Source organism: Zonotrichia albicollis, chromosome 16 (genome assembly GCF_047830755.1).
Source record: "Zonotrichia albicollis isolate bZonAlb1 chromosome 16, bZonAlb1.hap1, whole genome shotgun sequence".
Lineage (NCBI taxonomy): Eukaryota > Metazoa > Chordata > Aves > Passeriformes > Passerellidae > Zonotrichia > Zonotrichia albicollis.
Window position 1 is genome coordinate 3,468,496 of NC_133834.1, and position 20,350 is coordinate 3,488,845.

The 20,350-nt window shown below is 48.8% G+C and overlaps 1 protein-coding gene across 5 annotated transcripts in view; it reads left to right on the top strand.

The window, feature by feature from the left end:
* The window catches only part of TNRC18 (trinucleotide repeat containing 18), a 56,115-nt gene that overhangs the window by 33,547 nt on the left and 2,218 nt on the right, over positions 1-20,350 (top strand). For 4 of the 5 annotated variants that reach the window (XM_074552871.1, XM_074552875.1, XM_074552872.1 and 1 more), the window contains 14 exons: positions 52-412; positions 2,799-3,086; positions 10,075-10,314; positions 12,229-12,671; positions 13,473-13,637; positions 14,411-14,552; positions 14,893-15,010; positions 15,288-15,363; positions 15,568-15,676; positions 16,606-16,722; positions 16,997-17,161; positions 17,711-19,017; positions 19,311-19,547; positions 20,004-20,078. In XM_074552871.1, coding sequence (XP_074408972.1) covers positions 52-412; positions 2,799-3,086; positions 10,075-10,314; positions 12,229-12,671; positions 13,473-13,637; positions 14,411-14,552; positions 14,893-15,010; positions 15,288-15,363; positions 15,568-15,676; positions 16,606-16,722; positions 16,997-17,161; positions 17,711-19,017; positions 19,311-19,547; positions 20,004-20,078 — 3,843 coding nt within the window. The remainder of the gene's footprint in view (positions 1-51; positions 413-2,798; positions 3,087-10,074; positions 10,315-12,228; positions 12,672-13,472; positions 13,638-14,410; positions 14,553-14,892; positions 15,011-15,287; positions 15,364-15,567; positions 15,677-16,605; positions 16,723-16,996; positions 17,162-17,710; positions 19,018-19,310; positions 19,548-20,003; positions 20,079-20,350) is intronic. The other variant, XM_074552874.1, reaches the window with a different exon arrangement.

Genomic DNA, 20,350 nt, shown 5'->3' on the forward strand with positions numbered 1-20,350 from the left:
CCTATGACATCTGCTCCGTGTTCACCTTGTCTCTTCCTTTCACCTTGGCAGTTAAAGCTCAAAAAGAAGAAGGTGCCATCAGATCAGGAGCAGCTGGCCAGCAAGCTTGACAAGGCCCTGTCTCTCACCAAACAAGACAAGCTCAAATCCCCCTTCAAGTTTGCTGAGAGCTCTGGGGGAAAGCTCAAAAACAGTGGAGGTGGCAGCAGGTACCTCACAGCCCATGAGGCTCTGCCAAGCAAGGAGGAGAAGAGCCTGGCCAAGAACCTGGGCCTGTCACTGAAAACAGCCAAGGAAGGTAAAAACAAAGTGACTGCCAAAATGAAGAAGATGGAGGTGGGGTTGAAAGTCAAAAATCAGCTCAAGGTTTCCCATTCACCAGCAATATCTGAAGTTAGCAGCTACTCCTATAGTAAGTAACCTCTTTTCTATCTCTTCTGTCTTTAGGAGGGCGCTGTGGTGGGAGTTTCTGGGCTAGTGAAAGGAGTCTTGCAGATGAGTCTGATTTTGTTAATGAATGAAAAGTGACCTCCTCCTCCTCCTCCCAGTGACTGTTGCTGTATTTTTGGGTTGTGTGCCCAGCTTGCTGTCCAAGGGCAAGCCATGATCAGTGTGTCTCTTCCTGACCTGTGTTATATTCATCATCAGTGGGGAAAACACTTGAAGAAGTTGACCCATATTCTTTCTTTTGGTGGGAGTAGACACTGTCCTGCCTGGCAGATGAGCAGGTGGAGCCTCTTCTCTAGGAGGTAGTTGACTGTTGAAGTCCTTGTTGAGTGCAGTGGGCTTGGCTTTAGGATGATGCCATGGAATGTGTTGGAAGGGAAAAGCCTGGCTGTGACACTGTTCCTGAGTGTCCTCCTGCCCTTCAGTGTCATGGCTTGCTTCCTGGCTGGCTGTGCTGGGCATTCCCATGGCTCTCATCAGTGCTTGTCCCCACCCCACATCAATGTGGTGATTGTTAGTTCTAAACCCAAAGTGTGCCCAAAGTGAAGGTTCCAACTGACCCCTGTTACAGAAGGAAGAATCTGAATTTCCAGTGTTGGGAAAACAGTAGAATCAAACATAGGAGAGTCTTTAACAGTTCAGGCAGACACTGGGGCAGAGTTTATGGTCTGAGACCGTTGTGTAATGGTCTCAGCTCACTTGCACACGCATCTTTCCCCTTGCTTGCAGCTATTTAAAGCCATGTTAAAACCTTTATGGGGTGTTTGTGCGCATAACAAATACATCTCTTGGTGCGACACTAGTTTAGGAATTTCACTAATGGGGAAGATGAACTAGGGACTCTCCAATGGAACAAATGTTTGGCATGAAATTAGCCATTTATGTGGCAAAATAGGAGTCATTGTGTCCACTGGACTTGAACACAGCCTTTGGCTTATTGTGCTGTACACAGTACCCAGCAGTTCTGTTCTTGAGTGTGCTTTACTCCCAAGGACAGACACGTGTCTCCTGAACTGTGGGCTCTGGAGCTAATGGGAAGATAAAGGATGGGCTGTTGGTGGAGCTAAAGCATTGGCTCATGGCAGAGGGAGCTTTTACAGTGCCTTCCCACTTGGCACTGTGGTTCCATGAACAAAAACTGCTTCCCAGACCTAAGAGAGCTTCTATCTGACCACTGTCCAGTGAGTCTCCTGATGTGGGAGTGTTCCCCTTTGTCACTCAGATCTCAGCTCAGTATTATTGCAACTGAGAAAACAGCTCAGCTTAGGTTTTTCAGCTGTGTGCAGGTTCAAAGGAAGGGCCTCAGCCTGTCATTTGGTCACTCAGGCATGGTGAATTTGGGGAGGCAGGTTGAGCATATGGCAGCACCTCATATGATTGCTGGGCTGTTCATGTGGAGAAGGAGAAGCAGAAGCAGGACTGGCGCCAAGTCCTTCTGCTTCCTGACCTCAGGATTGTCTACCTGGAGTCCTGAAAGCTTTGGGCACAGATCCAAAGGGCAGACTGAGTATCTTACTCCCACAAATTTTAAGAAAAGTCAAGTGTCCAAAATAATTTGCATATTTGGGCTTCAAGCTTCCTAAACTTGCCATTCTTTGTCTTCCTCTCCCCAACCCAGTGCAGTGGAGCTGAGGAGTGATGGCACAATGTCTGTAATGTTGTGAAGCTGAGGGCATGTCCACAAATGGGGAGGTGACAATGTACACCCGCTTCTGTTGCATCCAGGGGTGCCATGTTCTTTTTGTCCCTCTCATCAGCTGCCAGAGGGGATATCTAGATAACTTCTCACCACCCACAAGGCTTAGCAGCTTTGTAAAGCCATCCTTCACAGACCAAGAAGCAGCTTGGTCCCTGCTCCTTTGCGGTGTACGCCGTGGAGCATCTGGGGCAGCGTGTTTGGAGTCAGACATTTGGAGTTAGACATCCTGCCTCCTTGGCAGCTGGGCTTGCTCCAGCCACATGTGTTGAAAACCCTCTGTGAGAGCTGGTTCGTGTAGAAAAGGAGATTCAGGTCAAGAGTGTTGAATGTCACCATAGCCAAGACAAATTCAGGTTGATGGCCCAGTTGTTGACAGTGCTGTTGCCTTCAGTGGACATTTTCATAGTGGAAATGTTTGCTTCATTTTTCTGCTGCCAAGCTAAAAACACTCCTTGGATCTTAAGGGAGGACAAGGAGGTGGAGAATGTCCGTTTGTAATGGAAAGAAGGAAATGTGATTTTCTGTGTTTGTTGAGCTCAAGGCTTACGATGGAGCACCTGGGCAGGGGTGGACAGTGGTGGCACCCAAACCCCTCAAAATCCCCAAACCCCATTTGGGGATGTAACACTCTTCCCACCCGCTTTGACCACAGATACGGACTCGGAGGAGGAGGAGGAGGAGGAATCCCTGAGGGACGAGTGGCCGGCGCAGCCCCCGTCCTCCGCCAAGCCGCGGCCGCCCGGCCTGTACAGCTCGACAGCCAGGAAGGGTGGCCGGGCGGCCGGCGGCCCCAGGGCGGCCCCGCGCAGCGCGGTGGCCCCAGGGCGGCCGCTGAGGCCCAAGGCCGCGGCGGGGCGGAAGCAGCCATTCTGCCTGCTGCTGAGGGAGGCCGAGGCGGGATCTTCCTTCAGCGACTCCTCGGAGGACTCGTTCGATCAAGGTTATTAATTTCTAGCAAACGCACCCCCAAGCGCAGCCCGTGTGGGAGCGGGGTGGGGCCAAGGGGCCTGGCGGGCCGGGGTCAGCCATTTTGATGGTCGGAGCCAGGGCGGCCATCTTTGTCCTTGGCAGCGTAGCCTGCTTTATCACCCCAATGGTTATTTTTTATCCTTTTTGTATCTGTATCATTGTGATATTTTTACTGGCTGGCTCTTTTAGAGCTTTTATATCGACTGGGTTTTAGTGTCCGCCTCTCCCTGCTTTCCTGTTCCCTTCCTCCCTCCTTCAGTTTTAACCTCACTTCCTTCCTTGCTGCCACCACCACCATTATATTATTATTATTATTGCTATTATTATTATTATTATTATTTTAATTATTATTATTTTATTTTGGCATGAGCCTTGTCGAAGTTTGAAAGGAGCTTTTTAATTACTTTCCTCCTTTTATCCCTCCTTTATTATTTTCCCCTCCTTGTTCTTTCTCCCTCCCCTGTTTCTTACCACTCTTTTTTTTCCTTCTTCTTTTATTACCCCCTCTTTTCTTTTTCCTCCCCTCCTTTTTTTTTTCTTTTTTTTTTTTTATTACCGGGGTACTGTTGTGTGGCCGTGTGACTTGATGTTTGTACTGCGATTTGGTTTACCAAGCTTTATTAAACATACCGAGTTCATTTTTAACTAAACCTGTGTACCTTGTCTCTCTTGCTGTGTCTCTTATCAGGCGATTAGGTTGCTGCTTCACTCCATCCTGCTCTGCATCCCCCTCCTGCTCCCACTCCCCATCAGTAGAACTGGAATTAACCTAGTCTGGGGTACTCTCTATTATTCAAATATCCCTGCTGCCTTTGTCCAGATAAAGCCTAGGCTTCCCCCTTTCCCCCCCCCCAACCCCTTTAAGTTAATTTTTTTTTTTGTTCACCCATTTTTAGTTTTATATTTCTCAGTTTGTTTGCTGTTAGACTCTCTCCAGGCATGTAAACCATGGAGGCACTGACTCCTTGTTGCTGCTGCAGGAGGGTGCAGGGTGTATTTAACAGCCAGAATTTTTTCTTTTTAATTTTTTAAAACGTAAATGTCAAGTTTTTGTGTCTCTTTTTGGGTGGTAGGGATTTTTTTTCAGATGCCCAGACGTAACCCACGGTGCTCAAGGATGTGGCAATTACTGCATTAAATTTGACTCTCCAGTTTCCCTCCCTCACCCTCAACCCAATTTTTTTCTTGCAGCTTTTTTTTTTTTTTTTTTTGTCAGCCTGTCATTAGTACTTCAGTGGGAAAAGAGATTACTTGAGACTTTTCCTCCAGAGACACAAGGGGTTTCTGTTTTAGAGCGCACTCATTAAATAATAATCATGGGGAAAGGTCATTTTAATGAGCCCTCAGCTCCCGAAAGAAACCAGCTTGGCTGGGCTGAATGCAAAGCAAGAGCATCCCCAGTTGTTATCTAAGTTACATGGCAGAGCTGGATGTAGCCCAGCAAAAGCCTTTTAGTGTTTTACACTGCTCAGGGCTGTTAATTGAAAAACAGGGCTGGATAGTTTGGCTTTTGTTTTTTGGTTTTTTGGTTTTTTTTTTTATTTTTTGAGTTTTTTGATGTTAATTTCCTCCGTGCACCTGTTTGGTTTTTTCTTCCCTCCAAACCCAACCTCCAAAGAAAGATAATTAAAGCTAAAAATGAAAAAAATAAAAAAAAATAAAATTATCAAACATGGCAGAAAGATACAGAATGTTGATTTGTTTTGATGTGGCTCTGGGCTGGACCCACCAATGCATTTCAAAGAAAACCCAAAAGAGAAATACATATGTCAAAAAAAAGAAAGAAAATAAAAGAAAAATTGTTCTTTAGAGAGCCCAAAAAGTTGTGGGGAGAGTGAATTTTATGTAAGGCTGAGATTGCCACATTTCCATGAAGAGTCTGCGTTAACTTCCATTCTTCCCTTTCTTGTTCCTTCCCGCATCTTTTCTTTGTTTGTTTTGCTGCTGTTGGAAATTTTGAGGATATCAATCCCTTTTGGGTGCCAAGTTCTTGAGGGGGGTTTTGGGTTTGCTTTTTGGTTTTGCTCCAGGTAAGCAGAGAGGTAACTTGTCCCTTTGTCTATTTTTCAAGTAACCTATCTGCTTTATTAGAAGAAATAAACTAAAAATCCCAATTTTATGGGATAAAATCTGGGGAGGGAAGGGGGTATGGGAGGAGGTTGGGGAATCTGGAACAAATGGGGAAATGCATTGCAAATCCCTTTGGGGTGTCATTTAATGGTGGGGAAACCAAAGATGCAAAACCCCCTGGGGTGGGAGGTGGGTATGGAGAGGGAGGCGGGAAGGGATTATTGCTTACAATTTGGGTTTTTTTTTCCTGCAAATGAATTTTTATTTTTTTAATTTTTTTTGTTGTTGTTGTCAGAATCATTTCTTGAAGGGATATTTGGGTAATAGGGTTTCTGATGGCTTTCCCTGAATACTAAACCGATTAATAACCTCAGCTTTTCTAGAAGTGCTCGCTTTCTCCTTGCAGCTGCTTGACCAACCCTTTCACCCCTGCCCCTATCCATGATGCTTTGAATGTCTGTGTCGGTCTCTTGCATTTGCTCTCACGCTGCACTAAAGAAGCAAAGTGGTTGGCTGGTTGTAGGGCAGACACTTCTCAGCGAGGGGTCACTAGCCATGAACCTGAACCTTGACCATTGTTATGTAGGTAGGCAAAATAACTTTTCTTTATGTCATCTGTCAGCCTCAGACGTTTCGCTGTTGCCTCCATGAATAATGACACGTAGCTCTTTGCATTCTCTTGGTTATTTTAATTTTGAAAATGATTGCTGTCCGCTTTCAAGTTTCTCTGTCCATGAAGAGTCTCACATGGAAGGTTTGCACGTGTGTGTTTGTGTCTGAGGACTCCAGAAATGCTTTGCTGCTTGCAGAACTACTTTTGGAGAACCCCTTAGCCCAGCCAGGGCAAGGATTTGTGGATGAGTCTGAGATGCAAACCTTAAAGGTTTCTGGTGCAGAAATGTCCCCATGTCAGGGATGTTGTCTGGCCCTGGCCCTGCAGTATCTGTGCCAAAGGTGGGATTAGATGCAGGAAGACCTGTTTTCTGTCATCTGGTTAGACACAGATGAGGGGGGACACTGCTTTCTTACAGACCAAACATCACATTGCCATTCTGATAAGAGGCAAAGCTTGTGGGTTTTAATCCAGTGACCTTGGAGAGGAAAATGCTAATGTGGGCTAAAGCCCAACAGGATACGTAATTCCTTGAGCTGTCTGAAACCAAAGACCCATAAGTCCTCCTCCTCCATACTCTGTTTTCCTTAAAAAATTAGTACCTTATTCTCTGTTCTCTTTCTCCTGACTTGGAGGATGATTTTACCCTAATTAAAAACAAAAAACCAAAGAAACCAGTGATGTGTAACCAGTTCCCTACACATTCCCATGTGATAGTTGTAATATTTTAAAATTTTTCATAAGCACTTCTGGAGTCAACAGCACAGCACATGTGGAGGGGAAGAATCTTCCAATGATGAGAATTGGCTTATCTGGAAAAAAAAAAAAAAGGTACAGTCTTAAATTGGGCACTCAAAAATAAGTAATCTCCAGAATTTGGACAGATTGCAGAAATCAGATGTTAATGACCCAGTAGCTGTCTAAAGTCTGCCTGTACTTAGCCTGCTTTGTATGCTGTAGACCTGCTTGGTGTTATGAGAAAATCATGCTGTTTATTTTTACAATGTGAAATGACTGTTTTAAGTGTGTGTTTTTACTCCCTCCCTTCCCCAGCCTTTCCTCTTCACACCCCCTCAACTCGTCTTGTTACATACATCAGTCTCTAAAAACCAAATTGCTTAACCAATTTCTGTTCATCATTAACAAATCTTCATTTACTGCTCTCCTACAGTAAAATACCATGGCAGCTTAGCTGTTAAAAGCAATGAGAAAACTAAGTATTCTTAGCTGGGTTTGGGTTTTAATTCAGTGCAGGTAAAAATTAAAATAATCTTTGGCTCCTGTTTATGTGGCATCAGTAGCATTTAAATACGAATGTATTGTTTGTTTTGGCTGTGGAGTTGTGTATGTACACGTGTGGTTGCGTGTGTGGGTATATACACACATATACATAAAAATGTCAATTAGAAAAGATATTTTTAACTTTGAGCATTTTTTTCCTTTACCCTCTCTCAGTGTGAACAGAATTACCATTGAAGGAAAACATAATTTTTTTTAAAAAATGCCTTTTCCCCCCTTGCTAGCTAAAAATCACTTTTTCAGGGCAGAAAAAATATTGAGGCTTCAATTGTGTGAAGGCATCTGTGCATAGTTAATTTTAAACCCACACATAGTTTGGGTACAGTAGGAATGAAACTTCTGCTTCCCATTAAATTCAGGCACCAGTCTCTCCAAGGAGCCCTACAGATGGACAGAGAGCACCATGCCACCATGGCCAGAAGTTTGGGGACTTACTTTAGAAGCATGTGGGCTTGGAGCAGAGCCCCAAATGTCTTCCTTTTGCTTCATTTGTTACTTTTTGTCCCTTGGAAAAGTCAGCAAGAAGAGAAGCAGGGATTGTGTTGTGCATGTGGAGTGGGGTTAGCAAGATCTATCCTCTCCATGAGAGGTGGAGGAGGATAGATCTGTGCTGTGAATGTGTTAAAATGGGGTTATTTTCAGGCTGGAAATTGTATCTCCTGCAGATAAAAATATAAGTGTTGTGGTAAAAATGCTGACAAGGGACTGTCTTCAGTTGTCTTTCTGTAGCGTGACGCTGTGTGTGAGCAGGAGGCTGCAATAACCACCAGGCCCCTCATTGTGCTCTGTATTTTCTGTAGCCTGAGAGCAGCCTCTGCCATCCTGCCTTTTAAATCTGTTCTACCTGAGTGCCTCTGAAATACTGGAGCTGCAGGGCACCCTTTTGCCCTTGCACATGCAGTGTGTAAGTGCTGAAGGAATGTGGTGCTGAGCAGTGAGTGGGGCTGAGCCAGTGGGGCTAGACTGATCATGGATTTTTCTGCAAACTTTCCCATTTTTAACCCCCATTTTCCTCCCCATCTGCTCGCTGAGTCACTCTCTGCTCAGCCAGCTCTCAGGTCTGGCATGAGGGGCTGTACAGATTGATTTTTAATTTTTCCCCCCCCGTTTTTGCTGAAAATTGCTGAATTTCAGAGCTAGATGGGAGGGATGAAGAAGGTCTTCCTACACCACAGGGTGTCACTGAACTCAGGCACGGTTTTGCTGCTTTTCAGGCAGGTGGTTTTCACGTCTCAGAATAAAGTTCATCTGGATTTGTTTTCTCTTTGGCAAAATGTGATTTAAAACCAGCAGTTGTGACCCGTTTTCTGGAAGGGGAAGGAATCTGATCCCAATTTGCTGTGGATTTTTTTTTTGCACGTGGTTTTTATGCAAGGAGTGAACAGGGTTGTGGATTTCTTGGTATTGACTGCAGGACTGTAGGTTTAGTAGCATTTTTATATCACAAGGAACGAGTCTGAGCAACTGAAATGGGGAAGGAATTTTTATGCAGTTAAAAATTAGTATTCTCTGACTATCAGATGTATGCTACAGAGATAAGCCATCCATGTTTAAAAAAAGGCAAAAAAAGCTGCCAGTTACTTCAGTTGATAAAATACAAGAATGAGAACATTGTTTTCTGATATTCCTGTTCTTTCTAATATCATGGAAAAATAACACTTGTGTTATTGTATTTTTTTTTTCTGAGCAACCAAGTGTTGAGGACGTTTTTATCTATCCCAGAGGGCATATGTGAAAAGAAAAGGATTTTCATGTTCATTCCAGCTCATTTTGAAGGGATCTGTTTTCTCATTTGGCTGGATTTCAGACACAAGGATAGTGGCTGGTAGGAGCTGGGGAGTGGGCTCAGAACAGGGCTCCTGCTAGTGGTGGAAATTTTCCAGCAGCCTCAATGATCCTACTTAAGCCCTCAATTTCAAAAGAAATGAAATATCTTTTCCAGACCCACGTTTTTCAGTTAAATATATATATTTTTATAGATCTGTGTGCTCCTATATGTGTGTGTGTGGTACATGTGCATCTGTGAAGTGGCTTGCTCACCAGCGCTCACTGGATTAGATGCTGTTAAAATTAATTGCCTCTGAGCTGCTGACAGACCCTTGGGAAGCGCTGTAGGGAGGGAGAGGTGCCACTCTTGGAGCATCTACCCCCAAAATACCTGCTGTGTACACACCCTAGAGGAAACCCCCAGCCCACTGCTCTGCAGGTGGCAGCTGAGGCAGGCAGTGAAGGTGATTTCTTTGCCAGAATTAGATTTTGGCTGTGAGCAGCTCTTCCTGCCTGCGCTGAGCTCTGGGCTTCCCTATCCTGAGCTGTAGAGAGGGAAATGAAAGGCATGGAGAGGGTTCAAACACTGCTCCTTGTCTCCAGCACTACCCACACTTTCCTCCCTTAAGCATTCCAAATCCATTGCTTTCGAATTATTATTTCTCCCCCCTCTCTTTGCATTTTTGCTTCCTGCCCCTTCTCCTCTCTGTGTTCCCCTTGCCTCCCGCCATGGCTCAGGCTGCTCTCTGGTATTCCCCTTCCCTGCTGATCTCTGGTTCTGATTACACTAATGGATTTCATTATGGAGGAAGTGTTGGTGGGCGGGAGGGGAATCCCACAGCTCCCAGGTTGGGATTTTCAAAGGAATTAAGCTTTTAATTCCTCCTGAAAGCTGTAGGGAAGGGGTGCCTGGCATCCTTTTCAAATCTGCCAGCACCCTGCTCTTCCCTCCCTTGCCCCGAGTGGGTTGTCTTTGCCGTACCCTGCACTGCTGTGTCCTTACAGGGTGGTGGCAGGCAGGGTGACAGCGGCTCTATGGCTGCAAGGACACGTGTGTGCCCATGGCCAGCGTCCTGTGGCTCAGTCCTGGGTGGCTCAGTGCCACCTTGGTGGGCACAGAGCAGCAGGAGGGTTGCGCTCCGGGTTGGGGCTGTGGCTGGGGCACAGCTCCGTGAGGTTTGTAACGCGCTCCCTGTTCTCTGCGTGCCAGATTCCAGCTCCGAGGAGGAGGATGATGATGATGAGGAGGAAGAGGAGGAAGCAGAGGACTATGGCACGGATGGCACAGACAGGCTGTCGTCACCTGCCCTGGATGAGAGTGGCCTGGGCCTTCTGGCCAGGTTTGCTGCCAGCGCCATGCCCAGCCCCATCGTTCCCCCTCCGCTCTCCATCATCCAGCTGGAGGCCAAGCAGAAGGCCAAAAAGAAGGAGGAGAGGCAGAGCCTGATGGGTGAGTCCCATGGTGGTGCTGTGGGGGCAAGGTGGAAAGTTTGGGAGGTCCCAGCTGTGCTGCAAGAGAGCAGTTTGGGTACCCAGACACTGAGCTGCCCTTTCATTGCTTTGGCAGCTTGGTCCTGATGCTGAAGGTGGAGAAAGTGGCTGATAGGGGGACAAAAGCCAGTCATGGACGTGGCATCCCTAGGGACAGCTGTGGCTTTGTCAAAGTTTCCTCTTTTCCTCTTTTGCTCTCTTGAGAATTTTTTGGCAAATTCTCAACAAGACACACTGCAAAGGCAAGCAGGGGGATGCTGCATCTTGGACAGAGTGCAGAAGACACTGAAGTGCTGTTAAATTTTAGAGAAGGAAGCATGTGCTAAATGCAGCTGATCTTGGATACCCAAGGGAAGCACAGACACCCAAGCAGAAGAAAAGCTCTTCCCATCAGCCCATCCCATCAGCTTCCTTATAGAAACCAGCCAGAGAGACTTGAAAAAAACATTCCTTTCTCTGCTCATGTGTTTGCAGTGCCAGAATCTGGTTTTCTGCCCTGCCTCTGTCTCAGTTTCAATGTGTTGGGAGTTTCATTTCTTCCCCTCCCCATGCCCTGCTGCACAAATACCCATTGGTGACATTGTTCCTGGTCAGACAGATCTATATGGGTTCCATTTATAAATTCTCTATTAATATTTATTAAGTGATAATGGAATTTATAGCATGCTTCAGAATGGAAAATGATGTCCTCCTTGGGAGCCTGGCTTGTTTTAGCACTGTTTCCATGCTATATTAGGCTTTTGCCAACTTGTTCCAACAGCCTCTGCTAAGAATTTATTGTCTTGTAATCTGCCCTCCTTGAAACTGGAAGCATCTAGAAATTACCTCATGCAGTACTGAGAGAGGAGAAGGAGTGTTTTAATTTCCAATGGGTTTTTCATTTTGAGCTTTGCCAGCTTTGTTTTTGACATGCTGGCACTTTTTCTCTCCATGCTGGGGCTGTCTCAGGGGAAGAGGGTTGGGTAGAAGATGAGAGCAGTTTTCCTGCAGACTGAATTTACCCAGGAAAGTGAGTGTATTTGAGAGAAGGACCAAGAGAAGATGCTTTCCTTGCTTGTGCCATGTACATTTTCATTTTCCCACGGGAATGTTGTTTGCCTACCTCCTGCCCATGTTGCTGGATGTAGGTGCTGCCTCAGTTTCTCTTCTGCCCCTCTTGCTTTCCTTTATCAGGTTCAGGGGAGCACAGTGAAGGTGAGGAACATCTTGGCATTACTGCAGAATTTCAGGCCTCTGGGTACTGCTGTGCTCGTGGTGCTGAGCAGACGCCAGTGTGAGGGGAATTCCATTTGCCGCAGACAAAAGATCATTTACCTCTCTTGACTTTAAGGCAACTCCTTGAGCCAGTAAAAGGATTTGTGGTGTCTGTTGGCCAGTGGGAAAAAATAAGCTTGAAATTTGGGTTTATTCCATTTGTTAAAAGACATTGTTCTCCTGAAACAAAGGTGAAACTGGAGAGGGCTCCCACCAGGAGAGAAGCAGGGATCAGCTTGTGGGGTTTATGCTTGGTTTCAGCTGAGCAGCTCCTTTTTGAGGAGGGGCATGTTAAAGTCTATTTTCTCTTCAGAGCTTCCCTGCAGGGTTTTGCCTGTGGGAGAGGGGAGAAAATGGAGGCAAGGAACACACTGAACCACACTGCCTGAATTGTTGGCCTCTGGTTTGGAGCAGGGCAGGCTTACTTCCAGGGAATTTCCAGAGTGTTTTATGGGTCAGAAATGGAGATCTGAGGGATGTGAGGATTGGAAAGAGGAACAAGTGAGAGCTCTATTGAACAGGCACAGCATCTCCCATGGAGCCCAGAGGTTTCCAGCAGGATGTGTCCCCTCTTGGCTCAGCCAGGGCTCTGACTGATGGTTCAATCCTTTGCACCTAGGGACAGAGTTTGAGTACACTGACTCGGAGAGCGAGATCAAGATCAGGAAGAAGTCTCCCTCGGGGCTGCTGCGCAGCAAGAAGGGCCCGCTGGAGCCCAGCAGCATCCCAGCCAGCCAGGCCCCCAGCAGCCTGGACTCCACATCTGGGAGCGCTGACAAGGCCAAGCTGGGCTCTGAGAAAGGCCGAAAGCTGAAGAAATTCAAATCCCCCAAGGACCTGAGCTTTGAGTTCGGGCTGGAGGCCAGCGATGACGACCTGTGGAACCGGCGCCGCAGCGAGCGCATCTTCCTCCACGACGCCACCACCTCCTCGGCCATGCTGACATCCACAGCCCCTGCCAGCTCCACCCCTGTCCCCAAACCTGGCCGCTGCGGCAAGGGGGCCCCCATGAGCCCCAAAAAGGAGGGCAGCAAGGGCAAGGACAGGAAGGAGCTCAGCAAGGTGAGGAACGTGCTGGCCAGATTGGTGTTGGGATGCTTGGAAGCTGGGGGTGAAGGGAGGGCAATAAACTCCACTAAGGGAAAGGAGAGTTGAGTCCTGTCTCAGCAGTTGTTTGGCTGCCCCCTGGACACCCAGAGGTTCTGTCAGACTTGGATCTGACTTGCAGGGAGTAAAAGCCATGTTTGAATGGGGCTGGTTACTTCTGTCACCCTCCATGTCCCAAATCTATTCTGTTTGGGTGGCCAGAGTTGATGATGCTGCATTAAAACAGATCCTGTGAAATCTCTCTCCCACTCTCTGCATGAGGTTGTCCTCTTGCTGACCTGTGGCCCCCGGACTGGCCTTTAAGGCTGTTCCCCTTTTACATGGTGGCTTCTGAGGTCTGTCCCTGGCTGGGAGTGACAGTGGTCTCTGAGTTACTGGCTTTTCATCTAAGCTGAATGCTTGGCTCCCTCTGGCTCCAGTTCAGTTCATGGCAGTGTTATGGAAGAACACTGATGGGGAGAGTTAGACAAGTGAGTTGTGACATGAGACCAACTGGGATTTTCTTGGAGCTCTTTGGAGGCAGATTTGATGGGCAGGAGTTGCTCTCCAGTGCAATGAAAAGCTCTTCCCAAAATGTGTGAAACCAGAAAGCAGAGCTGGGACATGTAGGATGTGATGTGGGCAGTGAACCAACTGCTGGCTGAACATAGTCCTACCTGTGCATAGCCTGCCTTGCTCCTCCTTTTCCCTCTCCTTGGACCCAGATCTTTACCAATCTTCTCTTTACTGATGGGAGTGTTTTGTTTTTATTTTCAGCAGCGGAAGAAGGGTAAAGAAACGCCCTGCTGCTCCTCCTCCTCATCCATGTCTCCTCCTGGCATCCCCAGCTCCCCTTCTGATGTTCGGGTCAGCCTGGCAAGTGCCCTGGGTTCCACCAAGAAGAGCAAAGCTAAGGTGAAAGCCAAGGAGGTGAAAAAAGAGGTGAGGGGCTGGTTCTAGTGTGGCTGGAGTGGAGGGTGGCTGGCAGAGCACCTGGGCTGTTGCAGTGTGAGGGAGGGAAAGCAGAGGTGCAGGTTTTGCTGCGTCTGTGACAGGCAAAGAGCTGGTTTGAAAAGCCTAAAATTCTCTGATAGTACCTGCTGCTACCATCTGGTGTTCATTTGCCTTCATCCCCCAAGTCAGTGAGCAGGCAGGATTTTCTCCAAGGCTGCCACGGGGTGGAGAGAGAGCTTGCATGGACAGCAAGGACCAAGGAGATGGTGATGGAGTGGCCTTGCTCAGCACTGGGGCACAGCTGGTTCCTGCTCCACTGCTGCAGCCTGTCATCTCTCATAACACACATTGCTGCCTTCTCACATGATTTCTGTATTTCTGTGTGATGCTTATGGTCTGTGTGTAACAGCAAGGAACATATCATGGAGACTGCAGAAGAAATAGGAGCAGTGCATGGTGCCTGTTTGGGGAAGGCAGAGGATCAGGAGCATTGTGGTGATGCAGAGCAAAACTAGAGCTCCACAGCATCTCTGCCAGCCTCTAAGAGTGAGGATGTGGGAAATAGCTTTTGGTTAACTGTTGGTGATGCTTGGGGGATGAAGGCAGCAAAAAGTGTGGGTACCCCCACTTAACTCTCCATGCTGAGGATGGAGGCAGGTTTGTCCTGATATCCTCAGGTTATTTTTTGCTGGAGGGAGGTGAGAAGGGATCAGGCTGTTTCCTGTGGTGATCCAGCTGATGTGCTGCTTGCTGTCCTGCAGAACCGAGGGAAGGGAGGAGCTGTCAGCAAGCTCATGGAGAGCATGGCAGCAGAGGAGGATTTTGAACCCAACCAAGACAGCAGCTTCTCAGAGGATGAGAACATCCCACTGAGCATGCTGGTTGAGAGGCCACCCACACCAGGTAAGGGCAGGATCTTATAGGCAGGGGAGCTGGGCAGGTTTCCCAGGGCTGCTCAGAGGACAACTGTGCTGCTTTCACACATTCCTCATCCAAAGCCATGAGTCTTTGGAGTGGAGACACCACTTTCTCAGTCAATTCAGTAAAAACTAAGCCTGATCAGCATGGCTCACTCTGACATCTAGTTGAAGCCCAGTCTCTGAGTCTATTTTCATTACTGGTATGTTATTATTACCAAGAGAGGGTTCAGTGATGCTGGGATTATTAAGTTTCCTTCTCCCCTCACTGTCCCTTTCCCATGTGTGGTTCTCTCTAATCCCCATCATTCTCCCACACCTCACAGCTCCCCGCTCCTGCATCATTGACAAGGATGAGCTGAAGGATGGCCTGCGTGTCCTCATCCCCATGGATGACAAACTGCTCTATGCTGGGCATGTCAAGACAGTGCATTCACCAGACATGTGAGTGGAGGGGCTGCTGTATCCACCAGGGGTCTGCCAGATAATGGGGACATAGCTGCTGTATGGATCAATTTGGGGGTTGTGTAGAGCTGGCTGCCCAGAGACTGACAGAGTCTGGCAGGGAGAGAAGGAGAGTCCAGTCTGGTTTATCAGCACTGAGGGAAATCCAATTATCTCTCATGAAGTGCTCTCACATCCTCTCCCCTCAGAGGGAGGCGTTACCTGGAGGGGGTGGTGTCTCCCATGTGCTGTGTCTGACCCAGCCTTTGTGTTTCAGATACCGCGTGGTGGTGGAGGGCGAGAGGGGGAACCGTCCCCACATTTACTGCCTGGAGCAGCTCCTGCAGGAAGCGGTATGTGCTGCCACAGCTGCCTGTGCTCGGTGCCCATGGCCTGCTCTGGGGTGGGGGAGGCTAGCTGGAAGCTCTTTCCTCTTCCAGCTGCAGGGAAATGTCCCATGGCATCCATAGAGCTGCTTTGCTCCATGCCGGCTGAGCTGGGATGGTCTGTGCTGGTGCCAGGGTGGTCAGTGATTGCCTTCCTCTTGCCCTGAGCAGATCATCGATGTGAAGCCCCCCTCAGTGCGGTTCCTGCCCGAGGGCACGAGGATTGCAGCCTACTGGAGCCAGCAGTACCGCTGCCTCTACCCAGGGACAGTTGTCCGAGGTAAGGCCACCCTGCCTGCTCTGGGCTCTGAACCTGGGATGTCTCAGCCCTGTGTGTCCTCAGGGATGTCAGGCTTGTCTGGGCAAGCCCTCACTTCTGCTGGGAGTGTCCTGGAAGTCAGAGCCTGCCTTGTTCTCTCCTCCAGGTCATGCCCCTCTCATTAATGATGCAGATTTAGTAACATCCTGCAGGTTCAGGAAGAGGTTCAAGCAATTTAGGAGTTTAAATACATCAAGGACATTTAATACATTTCAGAAAGTTAGAATTTATTCCAAGCATCGATTATTTCTGAGGCTGTGGAGGTTTCTAAATCACCTGGATACTCACAACTATTGTTCTGAAATGAAACACCAGTCTGGTCCCATTAGAAAGTTGGTGAGTTGTCCTGAATGGCTCAGGACAATTCTGCCATGGCTGGTGTTGTTTTTGGGATCTTGGTAATACCACATATGTAAAAGGGAATAATTACTTATGATGTGTAAACCAGTAATACTAATGCAAGAAGAGAGGCTGAGGACACAACTTAATTCTCTTGGAGAAGGTGAAAAACAGCAGTTTATGATGGCTGAGAGTAGTTAAAAATTCAGCTTAAAAAAAAAGATATTTCAGTGAAAGGAGAGAAGTTAATTTCTGCAAATAAAGGGAAATAGTGGAGAGAGGTGGGAAGTCAAACTGGAATGGCTGTTATGTTCTGGAGCAGTGCTGCTGATGGGGAATTTCACACTGAGTGGGCTGGTTTAGTGTTATCAGGGACTTTCCATTGCAGAGTGAGCCTTCTGTGCCCTCCCTGCACAGCCCAGGAGAGGTGAAGTGGGTGCTTTGCAGCTGCTGCAGCACCCCTGTCTTTCCCCATGTCCCCACTTCCCTTACAAGGGGTTTGTACTCTGATGTTTGTTGCTAATCCCATCTGCTGCTCCCCCATCCCACAGGAACCCTGGATCTGGAGGAAGATGGTGATCTCATCACTGTAGAGTTCGATGACGGGGACACGGGACGCATCCCACTGTCTCACATTCGGCTTCTCCCACCTGACTACAAGATCCAGTGTGAGTCTTGCTGTTCAGTTTATTGCAAGACACTTCCTGCTCTGACATATATAGAGTTTTGGGCTGCTTTCCTCAAATTTTGGGATAATTTCACAGACTTCCAGTCACAAAGATTGCACCATCAATTACAGAACATGGAGCTGGGGTGGGATATCACCCATAAGGAAAAAGGCCCAGTCCCTGTTGCAGATTTGGTTGGGATACTTTCACTCTATCCCATCTCTGTTTTATGTGTAATTTGACTGCATTTGAACATCTCTTTGACCTGTTCCAGGTGCTGAGCCTTCCCCTGCCCTTTTGGTGCCCAGCACCAAGCGCAGAAGCCGTAAATCCAGCAAAGACACTGGAGAAGGAAAAGAGGGATCTGCCCTGGGGTCAGAGGAGCCTGTGTCAAAGGGCAAAGGGCGGGGCAGAAAGCCAAGTGTCAAGGCCAAAGCTGGTAAGTTGCACACTGCCAGGCCTGGAGCAGAGGGAATCCTTGCACAGTTCCCCACTGCTCTCCCCAAGTTAGGGCTGTTGCTTGGAGCAGGATTTGGGTGAGGATGGATGCATTGCTTGAGTGCAAAGCACCCATGCATCTCCCTCTGTTGTGGCTACAGTTTACAGGAGGCTGGCTTGGAAGCTGGCCTGTGCTGTGACAGCCTCCTTCTGTCAGTCAGGGATGTGGAGCAAAGAGTCCTTTTTTCAGCTGAGCATCTCTGCAGCTGTCAATAGAGCCAAAGGTACAGGAGATTTGTAGTTTGGTTCTCCTGAAGTTACAGCAGCACCCCTGGGCATTGTCCATCACTTCTCACAAGTACTGGCACCAGGCCAGGCTGTTCAGTGAGCATTGAAGACACCCCTTGTGCTCCTTTGGGGGTACCTGAGCAGGCAGGAACAAGCCATGCTTGGCCAGAGACCAGTCAGCACTGGTGTCTGGTTGTGTCTGAGCTAATAAAGCCCATCTGGAGGGATAACATCATGTCTTTGTGTTTTTTCCCCTCTGCAGAAGAGGCTGCCTTGCCTGAAGAGAAGGAGCAGGTGGAATCTTCACCTGTTACCTCCTCAGTCCCAGAGAAGCCGGCCTGCTTGAGCAAGCCAAGCATGAAGGGGTCGCGAAAATCGCAACCGCTGCCGACTGGAGGCTCTCCCGCTCCCACAGAGGAAAAGCGCTCAAAAGCCAGCAAAATGAAGATCTCCACGAAGCTGCACAGCAACCCCCAACCCTCTTACCAGCCTGCTGTGTTTGGCAGCATCCTGGGCACGGAGCCCTATGGCGATCTCCCGGGAACGCTGGCGGCCTTTGGCTCCAGCGATGCTTCGGTGTCCAAAGCCAAGGCCAAGAAAGGGCGGCCCACAGAAGAGACACAAGAGTTTGGCACCATGGTCAAGGCTCAGAGGAAGCATGACAATGAAATCCTGATCAAGCTGGACCATGAGGGTGTGATGTCACCAAAGACAAAGAAGATGAAGGAGGCGATGAGGATGCTGGAGGACTCGAACCTGGCCAGTCGCAGAGATGGGAAGAGTCTCTTGGGGCTGGGCTATTCTGCTGCAGTGAGTGTGGAGGGCAAGCAGAAATCTTCCCGAGCCAAGGTGGCTGAGGGAGACCCTTCCCCTGCCAGCTTCGGGGGAAAGTTTGATGCCTCAGCAGAGAGCCTTGCTGCCTCGAAGGACCAGGAAGAAAAGGCAGCAGCTCCAGCAGGTGTGGAGGAGTCTGAGAGCAACAGCAGTGACAGCAGCTCAGAGTCAGAGGGAGAAGAGGAGGCTGAGAAGAACCAAGGGGAAGCCCAGGACAGCAGCTCAGCCAGCTCAAGAGCATCCACCCCTCTCTCTTCCTCCAACTCCTCCTCTTCTTCCTCTTCTAGCAGCAGCTCCTCTTCATCTTCATCTTCCTCCTCTTCCTCCACCTCATCAACCTCTTCTTCATCAAGCTCCAGCTCTTCTTCCTCCTCCACTACGGATGAAGATTCCTCCTGTAGCTCTGACGATGAAGTAGCTGAGGCCCAGCCGAGTTCCTCGGTGCAGCAAACCCTCCCAGCCAAGCCAACCAAGCAGGCAGGGAAATCCCGGGCGTCCTCCCACCCGCAGAGCCAGAAGCAGCCGGCGCAGCAGCCGCAGCAGCAGCCGCAGCAGCAGCCGGCAGCGCCGCAGGGCGGCAACAAGAGCCGGCCCAAGAAGCGCGAGGGCATCCACCTGCCCACCACCAAGGAGCTGGCCAAGCGCCAGCGCCTGCCCTCCGTGGAGAACAGGCCCAAGATTGCCGCTTTCCTCCCGGCACGGCAGCTGTGGAAGTGGTTTGGGAAGCCCACACAGGTAAACGCTCCGTAGTGCTCGGCATTCAGCACTGGTTTTGCCTCCTGGTGCCTCTTCCCTTTTCCTGGGGTGGTGGAACTGCTGGCATGGTGTGCCACGTGTGCAGGGAGATGGCAGTTGGCTTTCACTGTGTTGGGGAAGCCATTCTGTGTGGTGCATCCCTCTGCCCCAGTTCCTGTGGGAATACCGCCAACAGCAAAGGGATGCATGCAGGACAAACAGGGGAAACATTGGTTTGTAGGGAAAATGTGGGTGATCCCTGGCTGACCACTTGCATGATCCTCTCTTGGCAGAGACGAGGAATGAAAGGGAAGGCCAGGAAGCTGTTCTACAAGGCCATCGTGCGGGGCAAGGAGATCATCCGCATCGGGGACTGCGCCGTTTTCCTCTCCGCCGGCCGCCCCAACCTGCCCTACATCGGCCGCATCCAGAGCATGTGGGAGTCCTGGGGCAACAACATGGTGGTCAGAGTCAAATGGTTTTATCACCCAGAAGAAACCAACCCTGGGAAGAAACTCAATGAAGGCAAGGTAGGCTGGTCTCCTTTGCTGAGAGGGCTGCAAAGCTCCTTGCTCCCTTTTGTTTCCAGCGATGAGGAAAACACCCAAAGCCCAGTTCGTTATTGGTACCTTGAAGGGGGTGGCCCCATGTTTTTCATCTGTGGTGTGGGCAAGTCCAGTGTTGGGCCCTTGAAGAAGGGAGGGGTGGGTTTCTTTGTATTAGGAAATAAAGACTTTTGTGTGAGTCCCAAAAAAGTGTCAAGATCCAGATCAAATCTTTAAAGTGTAAGAAGGATGGGCCTGGTGCTCAGAAACACTGAATTTTGCACATGTGTGCAGCTGGTTGACAGCAGGATTTATTCCTAGTGGCAATGGGCAGGGGCTGAAGGTCCAAAAGCACATGTGGTGGGCAGGAGATGATGACCTGGAAAAATAACAAATTCACCAGGTTTTCATTTCTGTTTCCTCTTTTCCTCTTCATCACAGCGCTGGGATCAGAAATCAGGCAGGAGTCTGGCCACAGCTTTGCAGGCATCCAACCAGAGGAAGGACTTTATGGAGGTTGGTGAGACTGGGAGAAGTCTGGGAGGGAATGCTGGGTACCCTGTAACAAATATATACTGCAAATTCCCCCCAAACTTCTCTGGCTCTTGATTTTTGCCTTGGCTGCCAAGTCTGCAGTGCCTTGGACTTGGGGTGAATATTTCTGGGTGGGTGGAATAGCTGCAGGTGCTGGGTGTGGGGAAGAACAGGGAGCTGGTATCCAGCACCCGTCTTTGTATTTGCATCCTTGAAATGAGGATGGCAAACTCCTGGCCTCCTTATTTCCCTGT